The 17,848-nt window shown below is 47.5% G+C and overlaps 3 protein-coding genes across 7 annotated transcripts in view; 1 reads left to right on the forward strand and 2 right to left on the reverse strand.

The window, feature by feature from the left end:
- LOC310826027 (uncharacterized protein) overlaps window positions 1-17,848 on the reverse strand; it is a 179,230-nt gene that overhangs the window by 96,005 nt on the left and 65,377 nt on the right. For 2 of the 4 annotated variants that reach the window (XM_083700471.1, XM_083700469.1), the window contains one exon: window positions 288-331. The exons of the other annotated variants lie outside the window; for them this stretch is intronic. The gene's annotated coding sequence lies outside the window, so the exon portion shown is untranslated. Of the gene's footprint in view, window positions 1-287; window positions 332-17,848 lie in introns of those variants that run through there. 4 annotated transcript variants of the gene reach the window in all.
- Window positions 1-17,848, reverse strand: part of LOC310826081 (uncharacterized protein) — a 78,079-nt gene that overhangs the window by 42,484 nt on the left and 17,747 nt on the right. Inside the window, exons 1-2 of one of the 2 annotated variants that reach the window (XM_083700635.1) lie at window positions 8,038-8,262; window positions 885-3,372 (exon numbers count right to left, since the gene is read on the reverse strand). In XM_083700635.1, coding sequence (XP_083556761.1) covers window positions 1,740-3,221 — 1,482 coding nt within the window. In that variant the 5' untranslated portion in view covers window positions 3,222-3,372; window positions 8,038-8,262 and the 3' untranslated portion in view covers window positions 885-1,739. Of the gene's footprint in view, window positions 1-884; window positions 3,373-8,037; window positions 8,263-17,848 lie in introns of those variants that run through there. The other variant, XM_083700636.1, reaches the window with a different exon arrangement.
- The window catches only part of LOC310826007 (uncharacterized protein), a 151,648-nt gene continuing 142,797 nt past the window's right edge, over window positions 8,998-17,848 (forward strand). The window contains exons 1-4 of the mRNA XM_083700333.1: window positions 8,998-9,351; window positions 16,697-17,201; window positions 17,391-17,472; window positions 17,713-17,795. Coding sequence (XP_083556459.1) covers window positions 16,788-17,201; window positions 17,391-17,472; window positions 17,713-17,795 — 579 coding nt within the window. The 5' untranslated portion in view covers window positions 8,998-9,351; window positions 16,697-16,787. The remainder of the gene's footprint in view (window positions 9,352-16,696; window positions 17,202-17,390; window positions 17,473-17,712; window positions 17,796-17,848) is intronic.

A 17,848-nucleotide genomic window follows, 5' to 3' on the forward strand; every position in this document is an offset into this window, starting at 1 on the left:
GCTCTCATCCTGAAGCAAAGTTCTTAACCCAAAGTACTATTTCTGGGTTAGCAGAGTCTGTAACCTGAAGTGTCTGTAACCTGAAGCATCTGTAACCCAAGATACCACTGTACTCTCATAGAAAGGCGAGTCCTACTTTATTTGCTTTTGAGTGCACACAGATGCAGCCGTCTTGCATGCTTGAGTACAGCAACTCCAGGGAATGAGCAGAGTATCGGCAGGGTAGGGGCCACGTGTAGAGCAATTCCCACGCTGAGGTCAAAAACACACAGAGAAGCAGCAGGTCGTCTTCAGTAATAGTTTACTGAGCTTTCAAAGCATACAGTTCTCACTGGGTCCCTGTCAAACACATCACTGTGATCTGTGATGTGTTGCCATATCAATTGTTTTTGGAAGGTTATCACGATGTGGTCTAGAAAGCAGTATGGAACAATAAATCGCCCAGCCCTAATCCTCACTGACCACCAGCAATCCAGATAAACCCTCACCCCTTCTCTATCGAAAGGTACTTTACATCTTAGATTATAATCACATTGTTTGACATTGCCTTCAATATTTCATTACTATACAGTTTTACACATAAATACCAGAACTTCACATACACAACATGTGTTAATGACTGATTTCCTGCTGAGTTCATGGCTGTGAAGAAAAGAGTGGACTCTGAGAGGAAGACATCCAACACTCCAAACATCTAAATGGGTTTGTCCATGTGAGAGTCCCTGGATGTTCCTTAAACACTCCATTGTAAATAAAGCACTTTTTGCAATCTTTTCATTTAAACTGCTTCTCTTCTGAGTTTGTTGTTGGTTTGTAGGGTTTCAACTCTTAAAGTTCTTCCTGTCCGTGAGTCTGTTGATTTAGAACTTCCACTAGGACTGAACCTCTATCAACTTTCCTGATATTGATAAGGTTTGTGTTTTGTGTGAGTTTGTTGACATAAATCAAGGGTTCCACTCTGACTGCAGCTCCTTCCACAGTCCATACATTTAAACAGTTTCTGCCCTGTGTGTCTGCTGATGGTTTCTAAGATTTCCATTCTGACTGAAGCTCTTTCTGCACTCCATGCATTTAAACAGTTTCTCCCCAGTGTAAGTCCGTTGATGTGTTCTAAGGTTTCCATTAAAACGGAAGCTCTTTCCGCACTCCATTCATTTATATGGTTTCTCCCCTGTGTGAGTCCGTTGATGTTTTCTAAGTTGTCCATTATCACTAAAGCTCTTTCCACACTCAATACATTTAAATGGTTTCTCTCCTGTGTGTGTCCGTTGGTGTATATAGAGGTGTCCACTCTGACTGAAGCTCTTTCCACACTTCATACATTTATATGGTTTCTCTCCTGTGTGAGTCCGTTGATGTGTTCTAAGGTTTCCATTAAAACGGAAGCTCTTTCCAAAATCCATGCATTTATATGGTTTCTCTCCTGTGTGAGTCCGTTGGTGTATATAGAGGTGTCCACTCTGACTGAAGCTCTTTCCACACTTCATACATTTATATGGTTTCTCTCCTGTGTGAGTCCGTTGATGTGTTCTAAGGTTTCCATTAAAACGGAAGCTCTTTCCAAAATCCATGCATTTATATGGTTTCTCTCCTGTGTGAGTCCGTTGGTGTATATAGAGGTGTCCACTCTGACTGAAGCTCTTTCCACACTTCATACATTTATATGGTTTCTCTCCTGTGTGAGTCCGTTGATGTGTTCTAAGGTTTCCATTAAAACGGAAGCTCTTTCCGCACTCCATTCATTTATATGGTTTCTCCTCTGTGTGAGTCCGTTGATGTTTTCTAAGTTGTCCATTATCACTAAAGCTCTTTCCACACTCAATACATTTAAATGGTTTCTCTCCTGTGTGAGTCCGTTGGTGTATATAGAGGTGTCCACTCTGACTGAAGCTCTTTCCACACTTCATACATTTATATGGTTTCTCTCCTGTGTGAGTCCGTTGATGTGTTCTAAGGTTTCCATTAAAACGGAAGCTCTTTCCACAATCCATGCATTTATATGGTTTCTCCCCTGTGTGAGTCCGTTGATGATTTCTAAGGTTTCCATTAAAACTGAAGCTCTTTCCACACTCCATACATTCATATGGTTTGTGCCCTGTGTGAATCCTCTCGTGTAATTTAAGGTCTCCATTCTGACTGAAGCTCTTTCCACACTCCAAACATTTAAAGGGTTTCTCTCCTGTGTGAGTCCGTTGATGTGTTCTAAGGCTTCCATTATGACTGAAGCTCTTTCCACACTCCATACATTTAAATGGTTTATCCCCTGTGTGAGTCCGTTGATGTATATTGAGGTGTCCACTCTGACTGAAGCTCTTTCCACACTCCATACATTTATGTGGTTTCTCCCCTGTGTGAGTCTGTTGATGTATTCTAAGGGTTGCATTGCAACTGAAGCTCTTTCCACACTCCATACATTTAAATGGTTTCTCCCCTGTGTGAGTCCGTTGATGTTTTCTAAGGCTTCCATTATCACTAAAGCTCTTTCCGTACTCCATACATTTAAATGGTTTCTCCCCTGTGTGAGTCTGTTGATGTATTCTAAGGCTTCCATTATCACTAAAGCTCTTTCCGCACTCCATACATTTAAATGGTTTCTCTCCTGTGTGTCCCCGATGATGTATATTGAGGTTTCCACTCTGACTGAAGCTCTTTCCACACTCCATACATTTATATGGTTTCTCCCCTGTGTGAGTCCTTTGATGTGTTCTAAGGGCTGCATTGAAACTGAAGTCCTTTCCGCACTCCATACATTTATATGGTTTCTCCCCTGTGTGAATCCGCTGGTGTAATTTCAGGTATCCATTATCACTAAAGCTCTTTCCACAATCCAAACATTTAAATGGTTTCTCCCCTGTGTGAGTCTGCTGATGTAAACTTAAGTGTCCACTCTGACTGAAGCTCTTTCCACACTCCATACATTTATGTGGTTTCTCCCCTGTGTGAGTCCGTTGATGAGTGCTAAGTGCATCACTCCGACTGAAGCTCTTTCCACATTCCATACATTTATATGGTTTCTCCCCTGTGTGAGTCCGCTGGTGTATATTGAGGAGTCCACTCTGACTAAAGTTCTTCCCACACTCCCTGCATTGGAATCCATTCTTGCCCATGTGACTCTGCTGATGTGTTCTAACTTTTCGACTATCAGTGAATCTTTTCCCACACTCCCCTTTAAATGGTTTTTCCCCTGTTGGAGGTTGTTGATATGAACTATGTGTGCTCATTCAATGAAGCATATTCTGCATGTCACACATTTTAATTTCTATTCCTAATGAAACTAAAGGTGCCCCATTCCCTGGAGTTCTGACTGTCTTCTCCATCTCCTTCTTCAGAGTGGGAAGAAAGGAAATCCTGTTTGGGTTTCAAGGAAGAGAACTAAGGGAAAGAAAATAAATCAAGCTCCATTAGCACCTTCTCCTATATCAACGTCTCCTACATTCCCCCACCTCCTCCCCATGTTCCCAATTTTTTGGAAATGAAGTTGTAATGTTAACAAATGATAGTAATTCATGAGCAACTTTCATAATCCTCAATCAATGTTAATAAAGCAGTGTGATTTTTAAAAGAATAATGTGCTGTCTGATCTCGTGCCCGTCTTCTCACGCAGGACTATCCTAAAATGACAGTGAAAAGCGGATATTCAAGGCAAATAGAAAAACTGTACTTAGTGGAATATGTAGTACCTTGAATAAGTAGTATTAATTTACTTATTGCCTGAAGTTGTGTTTTTTCTAGAGAGGAATTTATTCCAGTTCACTCTCAAATATAATAATAATAATAATAATAATAATAATAATAATAATAATAATAAATTTTATTTATATCCCGCCCTCCCCAGCCGAAGCCGGGCTCAGGGCGGCTAACAATAATAATTATATGATGTCTTGGGGTGTTAGGAGAGCATTAGTTCCTTTGGTGGGGGTCATGTCATGCACGTTATGGGGTAATTTATCCATCAATGGTCCCCATCCTACACTCAGTTCCCACCTGTGTCTTCCAGAAGCTGTCAGGATAGAATAGGGGTCACAAGCCCAGGAACGGCTTCAACCGGCTGGCTAAACCAGGTGAGAATAGATGGTCTCAAATCCTTGGTGGGTTGGGGAATTCTGCTGCAGGTGAAGAAAGGCCCTAGTGGATGGAGAGGATGAGAACAACAGTGAATCCCACAGTCAAGAAGGCAGATTCTGCCCATCCTGCAGAGGAAAGTGAAGGGCAGAGGGGGCTCGTCAAACAGGGAAGGGAGCCCATCGAGAAGGAAAACTCTAGTCGTAATAATTTGGTGCACTCCTTCGCTTCCTTTTGAGTTACCTTCAGGAGAAGAAAATGCTATGGAGGCAAACCTACACTAATCCAGAGTGGAGTCTCTAAGATGGTTGGATGGTGTCCTGCCCACCTCCTTCCAGCCACTCCTGCAGCCAAGCTGGTGCTTAACGTACTGCTCTGCTTTCCTTGGGACCATATAAGCCAGACTGAGAAGGGGGTCTGGTTGTCTAGGCAGCCCAGGACCCCCAAACACACTGTCCAGGCAGTGCTGCTAACACAGCAGTTTCAGGCAGAGAGATGAGCTCATATCTGTGTATTAAAGTCTCTCCGATGTGGAACAAGGAAAACAGAAGCACTATTTACATCATACATCTGGGAAGGGAGGTCCTCGAGAAGCAAAACTAAACCTTTGCTGCCTGGTGAGTTATCTTCAGGAAAAGAAAAGACTATACAAATCCAGAGTGGAGTCTCTACGATAGTTCCATGGTGTCCTGCACACCTCCTTCCAGCCACTCCTGCAACCAAGCTAGTGCCAAACATACTGCTCTGCTTTCCTTGGGACCATATTAGCCAGGCTGAGAAAGGGGTCTTGTTGTCTAGGCAGCCCAGGCCCTTCAAACACACTGCCCAGGCAGTGCTGCTAACACAGCAGTTTCAGGCGGAGAGATGAGCTCAGACGTGTGTATCAAAATCTCTCCAATGTGGATGTGCTATTTACATCATATGTCACTGTAAAAGTATTCAAAATATTTGTCTTTTGAAGAAAAGACCACCAAGTATCCGATGGCCCCTTCAAAGCTAATGAAAGTCTTGTGCCTGGAGCTTTTGGGGGTGCAGGACCAGGAAAGCTTCTGCCACCCTGATCCTTCCAACTGGGATTCAGGCCTCATCATGTGACAGAAACTGCCCTCGTTGCTCTGGTTGATGATCTCCAATGCGCTAGTCTGAGGGGAAAGCTGTTTCCTGGTTCTGCTAGATCTCTCAGTGGCTTTGGAGACCTTTGGCCATGGTGTCCTACTGAACCCTCTAGGAGAGCTGGGGAAATGGTTATGCAGTGGTTCCCCTCCTTCCTCCTGGGCCATGTCCAGAAAGTGGTGTTGGGGGATGGCTGTTCTGACCCCTGGGCTCTCACTTGTGGGGTGCCTCAGGGCTCCATCCTCTCCCCCATGCTTTTTAATATCTATATGAAGCTGCTGGAAGAGATCATCGGGGTTTTGGGCTGGGTGTTCACCAGTATGTTGGTGATACCCAGATCTTCTTCTTGTTTAAATTGGAATCAGTGAAGGTGGTGAATGCCCTGTGTTGGTGCCTGGAGGTGGTTTGAAGATGGATGGTGGCTAACAGATTGAGCTTGAATCCTGACAAGACAGAAGTACTGTCCCTGGGGAACAGGGGGTGGGATGGTGTGGGTGACCCCCTGGTCCTGATGGGGTAACTGTGCCCCTAAATAACCAGGTGCGCAGCCTAGGGGTCATTTTGGACTCACAGCTGACCATGGAGGCAGAGGTCAATTCTGTGTCCAGGGCAGCTGCCTAGCAGCTCCATCTGGAACGCAGGCTGAGACCCTCCTTCCCTGCAGACTGTCTCACCAGAGTGGTGCACGCTCTGGTTATTTCCAACTTGGACTACTGCTATGCGGTCTACATGGGGCTACCTTTGAAGGTGACCCAGAAACTGCAACTGCATGGGAGCAGCCACGGAGACCACATATCACTGCCCTTAAAGGACTTTACCTGGCTCCCACCAGTTTTCCAAGCACGATTCAAACTGTTGGTACTGACCTTTAAGTGGCATGGCTGCATTTTCCAGGCATTGAAAAGTATTGATCTAATGCCAGCTTCCTGAAACTCGGCAGTTTCCTTTCTGCTGAGAGCTGGTGGTGGGATAAGTTGCGATGAGGTTATGAAGAACCTTTCTTGTTTTGGGGAACCAGATGAAGCTGGTTTAAACTGGAGTGAGCCAGGCTTGTTATCCAGTCCCAAGGTTACTCTGACATTTAATAGAATATAAATTACAAGGCCGAAAGGTGCCTGGTCCCACTTCCTAGTCTGCTATTTCTCTACTCTGCTTGTGTGATTCTTACTTGAGTGCTGTTTTGGTATGCTAAGTTAGGGTTTTATGTAAATTAAGTTTTTGTATATTTTGAATCCTATTATGCTTCTTTGCCTTTAGTAATAAATTTATTTGCTGGATGAGATCATTATGGAGCAGCAAGATCTGCAACCTAAAGCCCTCAACAGCCTCAGCCCTGTAGACCTGAAGGAGCATCTCCACCAAAATCGCTCAGTCTGGACAGGGAGGTCCTCCTTCGAAGGTCTTCTGCTGATTCCCCCCTGGGAGAAAAAAAGTTACAGGGAATCAGGCAGAGGGCGAGGAAATGGGCAACATTCTGACATTTAGAAGACAGCTGAAGGCAACCCTCTATCGGGAGGTTTTTAATGTCTGATGTTTTACTGTCTTTTCTTTGTACTGGAACCAGGCAGTGGAAGAGAAACATAAAGATGGAGGCCTGAGAGAGAGGAAAAGGTTTCTGTGGCAGAAATGACTGGCAGAATCTGAGACCAGGGAGAAGAGTCGGTGGAAGAAGATTGGAAGAAATTTAAAGGCTATCTACAGAAATATTGTAAAATTAATGAATGTTAGGATGATGTTGGATAAAAAGTTAAGTGGTTTCTAGCTATAACGCTATAAGGAATATGAAAAAATGGATTATTAACAGGTAAAAATTTAATGTTATAATATTTTAAGATTAAAGACTAGGATAAACAAAGAGGGAAAGGATTTGCTGAACTAATAAATTGAATTGGAATACAAAAAAGGGAGGTGTGAGGAGGTCCGGGAAACAAGCATATGAAAAATAAGTGATGGAAAGATGGAATTGTTTTTTAACTATTTTTATTTTGTACTTTCTTTTTGTAAAATCTTAATAAATATCTTTAAAAAAAAAGAGAGAGGAAAAGGTTTCTGGCTGCTTCTTGGGTGGGATTGCGGAAACCAAGAGCCGCTTCTGAGAAGGCCTCCCCCCTCCCCTCTTCCTCTCGGGATTTCCTCTCCTCTCCAGGGGACCAATGGCTGGACTGGGCAGAAGCGCTGCGTCCGGACAGGGCAGGAGCTTATGGGGTGGGAAGAGGATGGAGGTTGCAGGAAGGAAGGGGGGGACTGGACCCCCCACTTTCCAGAGATCTGTCTCTGGTCGCTTTGAAGGGGTGGCCGATTCCTGGGTGGGAAGGAGAAGTCAAGACGGCCCCTCCAGAGAATCCCAGCGGGCGCCACCATGGAGAAGTCTCCCCAAAGACTGATTTCCTATCCCCCCCCCCATTGCTGCCCTTTCCTGCCCTAGGGATGCTCCCCCTCCCCACTTCCTCGACTCCCTCCCTCTGTCCCAGAGTCTTCCCTGCACCCAGAGGCCCCCCTTGGCGTGGCTCACTCCACATCCCCCATCTTTCCACACCCCAAGACGCACAGAGTAGGAACAGGGGGGTCTCTATCCAGGCGTCCCTCATGCCCGTTAACCCTTTCATGGCCCGCCTTTCTCCATGCGGAGACCACAGGGTCCCAGGGATGCCTACGCGGGGGAAATGGAATAAGGGAGCCCTCGTGGGGACCCCCTGCGTAGTTTCCCCATGTCCGCCGCTGCCAAGGCGCCTAAGGGGCCAAGGAAAACCCCCTTCGCAGCACGAGCGCAGGGATCCAGGCCCCACGGAAGGCGATTGGGGGAGCTGGCGGGGGTCTCTGGGTCCTTTTGTCCCCTCTCCCCCCCCCCCGACAGCCCTTTACCTCTTTGTCCTCGCTCCCGATTCTCCTTTCCTGCAACATCCACGGGCGGGCGGGGGGGGGGGTCCCCTCCCATGACGCCCCGGCTTTCCTTTCCAAAGCGCGCTCCCCTAGAGCTACGGCGCAGAGCAGCAATCCGGCGCAGAAGCTCCACTTGCGGGAAAAGCAGGCAGTTGGGGGGGGGGGCTCTCTCCCCTCATTTCGGAAACAGAAGCCGGATTGGAGGAGGAGGAGAAGAAATGGGTGCAACGGAGGGGTGGAGGAATTTGGGGTTGTGGGGGCGGGGTGAGAGGAGGATGTACCGGGAAGGGAGGAATTGGGGGGGGGGAAGCAGATCCCGGCAATCCATTTGCAAAGCGGGGTCCCCCCCCCTACAATGTTTACATTGCAAAATCCTTCCCTCCCCTTTCTTGACTCCAGAAAATCCTTTCTTGACTCCAGAATCCAGCATCGCAGACCCGTTTCATTCAGGCCTAGAGATCTGCTCTTTGGACCAGTCTGCTTGGATCATGGGGATCATCACTGGATCATCCATGATGTCATACCCGTCTCACGGAGGGGGGGGGGCTCAGGAAGAATCTCCTGCCACGTGACTGGGGGCGTCTGGAGGCTGACGGGGGTCAGACAGGGCTGCTGTTTTGCTCTCTTTCCTATTTCAGCTCAGGTTTTCCTGGCTGAAGTTCTATTTCATCAAGAAATGGGTGGATTCATTGAGGAAACGGGGCTAAGCGAAAGCATCCGTTGCAAAGAGGCAAATGTGTATACTTTGTAACCACCCAGTGAGTTGTGTTGCAAAGGCCATTTGCAGAAAGGCTCCTATTGTATCACCTGCGGCTACATGCTAGAGTTTTGGTCTTTTTGCGGAAATGTTTTCCTCGGGCTGAGATCATTTGGGGCTTTCAAGGTCAGCACCGACACTTTGAATGGTGATCAGAAACGGATCTAGAGCCAGTGAGGATTTCTTAGGACGCGTGTTCAGGGGCCAGCTGTTAGGGGGCCGTTCAGCTGCTGTCCAAAACTGAATGTATCCCTTGCCGGAAGTAATCCACAAACCTCTCCTGCTCCGCCTTCTCGGGATGCCATTGGTGCGCGATGCTCCGGCTCTCGGGAGAGGGAGAGGCGTGAGTTGGGTGCGCTCGGCTTGCCAAGGGTTAAACGGAAACGAGCTGGATTCTTAGACAGGAGAGTAAGGCGGGGGGGGGGTAGGGTCCTCCAGATCAAAAGCCTCTCCCTCCCTTTCCTGCAAGAAGTCGGGCGTGTGGGGGTCCCGTTGGTTCTGCTCTGCAGAGGCTGCCTGGGGGCGCCTGCTGGGATCCGGTGAGTCTCCTCTCTCCCAGGATAGGGCCCATGGGGAGAGCGGGGGTCCCAGAGCTGCATGGCGAGAGGGGGGCAATTTAAGGCGCGGAGGGTCGCAGGAGGGCGGCAGCTCTGCTCTTCCTTTGCATGGATGCGCTGCTGGCCCCTTGGGGAGGGGTCTTGGGGCCAGGAACGGGGAAATGCATGCAGAGAAACCCCATTCAGATGTATGGATCATTCCCCTTTTACAACAGAGGTTGTAGGCGGATGGAAACATTCGGACATGAAATATACCCTGGTCCCTAAAACCTCACCTGTGCAAGGAGAAGGAAGGAAGGAAGGAAGGAAGGAAGGAAGGAAGGAAGGCAGAGAAGAGAAAGCGCTTCCTCTTGCAGGGCAGAGTAAAACCTGTGGAACTCCCTCCCACAAGAGGCAGAGGCCACCAATCAAGGTGGCGTTAAAAGAGGAGGAGGCCAATCCGTGAAGGAGGAGGAGGACAGGGCGATGGGTGGCTCCTCTGCTCTGTCTCCCCTATAGGAGGGAGCCCTCTGGCCTGATCCTGAAGGGCTCATTTTCTCCTCCAGTGCTTAGTGTTGGGGTGCATCCAAGGAATCCGTGTGCTGGGCGATCTCCAGTCCTTGGATCAGCATGAAACTGCGACCCGAGCTTCAGCAGCCTTCAGAAGCTGGGCATGCACACTCAGCAGAGTAAATGCACAACAGAAGTGGTTGGAGAGGCATGTGTGAGCAGATTTACAAGCAGTTTATTCAACAGGAGAAGGGAATCATGTCTGCTCTCCTTCATGTCCAAAGCAAGACAGCATAAGCAAAAGCTATACAGTGGTACCTCAGGTTAAGTACTTAATTCGTTCTGGAGGTCCACACTTAACCTGAAACTGTTCTTAACCTGAAGCACCACTTTAGCTAATGAGGCCTCCTGCTGCTGCCACGCCGCCAGAGCACGATTTCTGTGCTCTTCCTGAAGCAAAGTTCTTAACCCGAGGTAATATTTCTGGGTTAGCGGTGTCTGTAACCTGAAGCATCTGTAACCTGACGTACCACTGTACACAAAGAGAAGTTCCCAGCAAGCTATGCTGGAGTGTAAACAGGCATGTGACACACAACAGTCATGCCTGTCCCTTAAGATGGAACGGAAATATTCTAACACTTAGTTCCTCCAGATGCAAGCGTGGCCTCTGAGATTGCTGGGGGTTGGACTAGATGATCCTTGGGGTGCCATCCACCTCTATAGTTCCATGAAAGCACCACTGGAGGTCTCACAAGCCAAGGCATTCAGAGCAGGAGAGGTCCTGCTGGAAAGGAAACAACCAGTGCAACGGTTTTTAAAACAGGAATCCAATGTGTTTGTTGTGGGGGGACTCAGTGGGGAGGGGTAGACCCATGGATGCCCCCTTGATCTCCTTGGACAAAGAGGTGGGAGAGAAATGCCCTTCATAAAGAGAGGCAGCCCAGCCAATCATCTGGCTGCTGCGTTTTGGGCCAGTTCCTGAGTCGCCTTCAAGGCAGTTCCACACAGAGAGCGTTGCAACCATCCCATCTGGTGCAGAGCAGGGAGGACCAGGGCCATGTCTTCTCTGTCCCAAAAGGTTTGTGGGGTGGGGAACTAGCCTGAGTTGGACATGGGCCTCAAGCGACCATGATGGACCCAGGAGTGCCCTCAAGTATTCATGACTGGGGAGGGGGAGCGTTACGCAATGTAACATCATCATCATTACTGTTAGTTCCCTGTCTGTAATCCGAATCTCCAAGAGCAGATTGCTAAATATAAAAAACAGCAAAAAAAACCAGTTGAAAACACATTACACTCATAGAAAGGCAGGTCCCAATTTATCTTCTTTTGAGTGCTGTCCTTTGACCCCACCCACATGTCATTTGGCCTCACCCACTTGGCCCTCAGGAGTTAGCCGATAAGGGAATAAATGGGCCCTGAAGTGGGGTTGGGCAGGAGAGCAACTCTTGAGGAGCCCTGGGTTAGGACCCCCAGTATAACCCAATGCTCAGATAACACTCAGTACAAATGACTCACTTGTCAATCACAGTCCTGACTTCATTCCTTGACTGAAAACTCTGAAAGGCAGGAGCAACCAGGCTGATTCTGTCAGCATCGCCCTTGAGCCAGTGTACCAACTGGACTCATGCACTACAGCCCCGACTGGGCTAGGTGAGCTGGGTAGCACTGCCAGAGACCTCCTTTCCCACAGGAACAGGTGACAGTGCTGTGGACTCACAGCTTGGAGCTGAGAGCACCGGATTTACTGTCTCAATAATGCAGTCGTTGCGCAGCAGCGTTTTGCAGAGTCTTGCAGAGTATAAACCACTCGGAGAGCAGCTCTGTAAAATATCTTCCTTTTATTCTACAACTACAGCTATTATACAAACTATATACAGAGCTAAATATTCTGAGTGCCTGCAGCTGCTCTTAGCAGCAATCTTATCTCTAAATACTATCTCTTGCACTCTCTCTCCGGCACACTGACTGACTCTCTCTCACACACAGTGATTCACTCACATGACTAATTAAGTAGAGAACAGTACATTGCTCCTCCTCTCTGTAGAGTCAGCAAAGACCTCAGGAGATGATCAGGAGATTCTTGGGTATGGGAGGGTGAAATCTCCTTATCCTCCCCCATTTCATCCGACCATTCAAGAATCTTTAACATAACTGCAATTTGCAGACACACTCCAAAAGTTGTTCTCTGCTTACAACCTTGGTAACATATTTGCAGATATCTCTCTCCCCCCCTTATCTAAGACACTTTATCACATCATTAAACAGTTACTTCAACCACTCTGTGTCTATTAGGAAAGAGTTAAAGCATAAATCTCAACCTGTAGTTTGCACAAAATACACATTGTGAACACACAAATGAATAAGCAGCTTCTGGAAAAATCTTCACACACATTTCTTCCTCTCAAATACAAATTTACATTTCTAATTAGGCAGATTTGAACAAACCACTTTAAACACATACTTGCTCCTTCAATCCTGATCCTTCAAATGTCAGGTAAGGAAATAAATGCAGCGTTTTGTGCTATTACTCTCAGCACACTTCATGCTAGGTTTAAAAACCCCACCAGAGTTGCATGTAACCGCAGCCTTTGCAAACTCTTCAGAAAACCTTTTCGGTGGTACCCCCTTTGTTGTTCTCTCAGATCTGCGCAAAACTCTCTGATCCTCTTGTTCTGGTGCTTCCTCCTCTTCAGGAGAATGGGGAGCTAAAGTATATGAAGCTGCTAAGTCTGAATCAATGTCACACTCACCTGAGGCTTTTGGGCTCTGATAATCTGTGCCATCATCTGGATCTACATTGGCATCAGGATTATCAATCACATCAGAACTTGCCTCCCTTTTAACTTTCTTTGCCCCTCTTGCACCATCATCACAAATGGGATGGCACTGAAAAACACCAACTCTGTCCCATTGTGGATTGTCGTCAATGCTCCTGGTCAGCCTTATGGTTTTCGTGTCTGTGATCAGGACACGATAAGACCCTTTATCATATCCTAGGAAAACACCATGTTCTCCATGCTTACTCAGTTTGTCACCCTGCGAGGTGCGCACCCAAACCTCCGAACCAAAAATTTTAAAATGCTTCACACACGGCTTCCTTCCGTGAAGCATCTCATATGGGGTGCAATTTATACTAGACTGGTACCTCCTGTTATACACGTGACAGAAAAACGAAAGAGCTTCGGCCCAAAAAGGATTGGGCAGCCCCGAATCATGTAACAGTGTTCTAATTCCTTGCTGCAGGGTCTGGTTCATTCTCTCACATAAACCATTCTGCCAGGGCGATCTGGGCGTGGCGGTCCTATGCTCAATGCCCTGTTCAGAAAGAAAAGCCTCAAACTCTTCTGAACAAAACTCTCCACCTCTGTCAGTGAAAAAACAACGTACATTCTCATTATGTACATTCCTGAGCCATTTACAAAACTGACGAAACTTAGTAAAGGCTTCAGACTTTTTCTGCAGCACATAGACCCATGCATATTTAGAGTAGGAGTCTATCAAAACCATGAAAAACCTTGAATTGCCTCTAGAAGGCGCTAGAGGCCCCACTAAGTCTGCATGAATGACTTGGCCTCTCTCCCAGACTCTGTACCTTTGGGAGCTTGCCTTGCCTTACTTTCAGCACAAGAAACACATTTCATGTGGTAGGGACATTCTTTCAGCTTCATACCCTGAACCAAATCAGGCATTTTTGCCACAGCCTGGAAATTCAAATGACCATAAATGCGGTGGTAATGATGAATACATTGGTCATGCAACTTCTCATTCTTATCAACAGACAAATTGCAACACTCTTTCTTAGTTGCTTCTGCAGTACCTGTACCTGAAACAAAAGGCAATTGATACAGACCATTAACACATTTTGCATATAGAATGAGCTTGCCATCTCGACGAATTTCACAGTGAGATTTAGCAAACACCACCTTAAAACCCTGATGATCAAGCTGGGAAACGCTCAACAAATTGTCCTGAATATCAGGCGCATACAGGACATTCTTAATAGTTGCATTCAGGCTCTTTAAGAACACAGTTCCCTTAGCCTCACTCGTGAGAACTGTCCCATCTGCTTGATGAATTTCTTTCTCTTGCTTCTCAAGCTGAACAAAGAGATCCTTATCTTTGGCTACGTGGTTGGAACAGCCAGAGTCGATCACGAAGAAACTCCGCCCACGTTGATTGCAGCAGCGAGAGATCAAAACCTTTGAAGTAGCAGGTGCTTGGGGATTTCGTCCTCCTCCCCCTCTGCCTCTGAAGTTTCCCTTTTTCTTTGAAGATTTCTTGCAGCACTGGAAACTCAAATGGCCTTGTGCTCCACATGAAAAGCACCGCTTCAACTTTAGTGCTTTAACAGCAGCAGTTACAGATAGGTAGCCGTGTTGGTCTGCCATAGTCAAAACAAAAAAAATTCCTTCCAGTAGCACCTTAAAGACCAACTAAGTCAGTTCTTGGTATGAGCTTTCGTGTGCATGCACACGAAAGCTCATACCAAGAACTGACTTAGTTGGTCTTTAAGGTGCTACTGGAAGGAATTTTTTTTGTTTTAACAGCAGCAGTTTCACTTTTGCCTTCCCCTGCTGAAAACTCAGACACATTTTCAAGCACATTTTTAGCAGCACCATTGTCCCGGCTTTCTCTAACAGCCTGTCTGCGATCCCATTCATTCAAGAGCACGCTAGACACATAATCTTCTGTTAGCCGGTCAGAAGGCATTGTAGAAATCTGGGCAGCTACTCCATCATAAGACTCATCTAGGCTATTTATCATCAGCATTGCAAACACAGCCTCTGAAATAGCCAGGTCTCGCTGAACAAGGTCCTGTCTGAGACGCTTTAACTGAGATAGATGGCTAGGCAAATCACCACCTTTCTGCAACTGTAACCTGCACAGCTTCTTGAAGAAAATCACACTGGAACCAGAATTTTGTCTCAGATGCATATCTCTCAACTTATGCCAAACAGCTTGTGCAGTCTCTTGACCCTCTAAGTTTACCAGCAAGTGGTCTGAAACACTCAAAACAATTGTCCCTCGGGCTTTCATATCTGCAGCATGCCACTCAGCCCAATCATCATCATCTTTATTTGGAGGGTCATCTTCTATGGTGTGAAATAGCTTTTCCCTCTGCAAAAGCGCTTTCATCTTAACTTGCCAAACTGCATAGTTTTCAGGCGTGAGGAGGGGAAAGGATAGAGCCATCTGGCCAGAATGTGCACAGGCCATGTCTGCTATTACTTAGAGCAAGACACTTCCCTCGTGCAAAACACAGATAAAGCCTTGGACTTCTTCAGCCACTCTCTCCCCCACTCAGAGCGCAATTAACAGGCAAACAGGGATGCTATCTTCTTCTCTTTGGCAGTCAGCAACATACCTCAAGCAGCAGCAACAGCAACAGCGGCAGCTTGAGCACTCTGCTCCAACACAGCTCTGCTTCTAGGCACCACAAATCAGTCCAGCATGCAGCCTCCGTTCCGCCGTCCAGCGATCAGCAACAGACACCTCTGGCGACTGGGATGACTGGAACAACGACTGGTCAGACGACTGGGCCCATAACCGATGTCAGCATCGCCCTTGAGCCAGTGTACCAACTGGACTCATGCACTACAGCCCCGACTGGGCTAGGCGAGCTGGGTAGCACTGCCAGAGACCTCCTTTCCCACAGGAACAGGTGACAGTGCTGTGGACTCACAGCTTGGAGCTGAGAGCACCGGATTTACTGTCTCAATAATGCAGTCGTTGCGCAGCAGCGTTTTGCAGAGTCTTGCAGAGTATAAACCACTCGGAGAGCAGCTCTGTAAAATATCTTCCTTTTATTCTACAACTACAGCTATTATACAAACTATATACAGAGCTAAATATTCTGAGTGCCTGCAGCTGCTCTTAGCAGCAATCTTATCTCTAAATACTATCTCTTGCACTCTCTCTCCGGCACACTGACTGACTCTCTCTCACACACAGTGATTCACTCACATGACTAATTAAGTAGAGAACAGTACATTGCTCCTCCTCTCTGTAGAGTCAGCAAAGACCTCAGGAGATGATCAGGAGATTCTTGGGTATGGGAGGGGTGAAATCTCCTCAGATTCATCTCTCAGAAAGACCAGCAGTTCCCTGCACATTTTGCATGGCAACTTTCCCTCTAAGAGGGCTGGAGACTTACTGTATTTCTCTCTCCATAAGACACACTTTTTCCCTCCTAAAAAGGGGAAATGTGTGTGCATCTTATGGAGGGAATGCAGGTGGGAGGCAGGCAGAAAACACCCCCAAGAGCCGCACATACGCTCCGTGCGGCTCTTGCAGGCTTTTCCCCGAGGAGGGAGGAGGGACTGACGTGGCCAGTCAGTCCCTTCTCCCTCCTCGTAGAAAAGCCCGCAGGAGGTGTGCACCCTTTAAAGAGCGTGTGGCTCTTGCTGGCTTTTGTGGGAGGTGGGGGAAGGGAGAGAGGGCAGCCCCTCAGTCCCTTCCCCCACCTCCTGGAAAAGCCCCCAAGAGCCACACTCCCTTTCACTAGCCGCGTGGAGCATGCGTGCGGCTCTTGTGGGGCTTCTCCCTCCTGGGAGCAGAGCCTGGGATGCATACAGGCTCTGCTCAGAGCTCCCTTTAAAAATATATTTTTTTCCTGCATTCCCCTTCTAAAAACTAGGTGCGTCTTATGTTCAGGTGCATTTTATGGAGCGAAAAATACGTTTTCCTTCTCCTTTTTGAAGAAACCTCAAGAGTCTGGGTTGTGGTGCAGTCCAGAGCTGCCTCTTCCAAGACTCATGCATACTTCCTCACGGAACATTTTTCTCTTCCAGGCAATAGGTCAGTTTTGTAACAGAACAATGTATTTGCTTTGTAGAATTTGCAAGGACCTGTAATTCGGACAGACAGAACTTGGCAGAAGATCAAGGGATTCCTTCATCTCTCTTGGAGGCTTCCTGAGAGCACAGATGGATGAGCAAGACTCAGCTGGCCCTGAAGCAGGAAGAAGCCATGCCATCAGAACTGGGAGCAGTGGAGGATTCTGGGGGAAAACTGTGCAGAAGATCCTGGGTGAGGAGGACACTCTCCGCTCAGAGGTGCAGAGCCAGCAATTGAGGCAGTTCTGCTTCCAGGAGGCCAAAGGACCTCGAGAGGTTTGCAGCCGACTCTACCACCTTTACCATCAATGGCTGAAGCCAGAAAGGCACACGAAAGCTGAGATGCTGGACCTGGTGATCTTGGAGCAGTTCCTGGCTGTCCTCCCATGGGAGATGGAGCGTTGGGTGAGTGAATGCGGAGCAGAGACCAGTTCCCAGGCAGTGGCCCTGGCCGAAGGTTTTCTCCTGAGTCAGGCAGAGGAGAGGAAGCAGGCAGAGCAGCAGGTGAGAAAGACTTTCCTCTGGATATTCCAAAGGGGCTCCGAACATGAGTGAAGGTATCTGAAAACTCTCCATCCTTTTTTGGAAAGCAGCCATTGAATGCTATCAGATTGCCCTTCAGTTTTTGCCTCTGTCATTCCTTTTCTAACTCTTCTTCATATTCTATGTTTTGAATCTTTGTTGCTATTTCAGAGACAGGATCTGTTTGCAGAAATGGGCCCAGATTCTTCTGAGACCAAAAGGACTCTGTTGAACACCAGAGAGAGGCTGCTGGGTAAGGAAGGAGTCTGTTTCTCCGTTTGGTCCCTTTCTGTGGATATCAAAACGAATCCATGGGATGTTGTCATCTTTTTTGGGGGGAGACACTTGGAACCGAGAGTACCAAGGAAAGGAGATGTATTTTTAACCCAACTAAATTATGAAATGGGTCCAAATGTCCAGATGCACTCAGAAGGTGAGACTTTTTGGAGAGCAGCTGCACTCCTGGCTTCCCACTTACCTGTGTCTCTTGCAGGTGACCAGATGATGCCAGCAAGACCTCTTCTTCCATCTATTCCTGGTGGGGAAGGAGAAGCAACGGCTGTGGAAGCAGCTCAGGTAGAGGGAGGGAGCCCTGTGGGGAAGGGGGCTGAGGGGTGGGGCAGCCAGGG

Source organism: Podarcis gaigeae (assembly GCF_964106915.1).
Source record: "Podarcis gaigeae genome assembly, chromosome: 10".
Taxonomy (NCBI): domain Eukaryota; kingdom Metazoa; phylum Chordata; class Lepidosauria; order Squamata; family Lacertidae; genus Podarcis; species Podarcis gaigeae.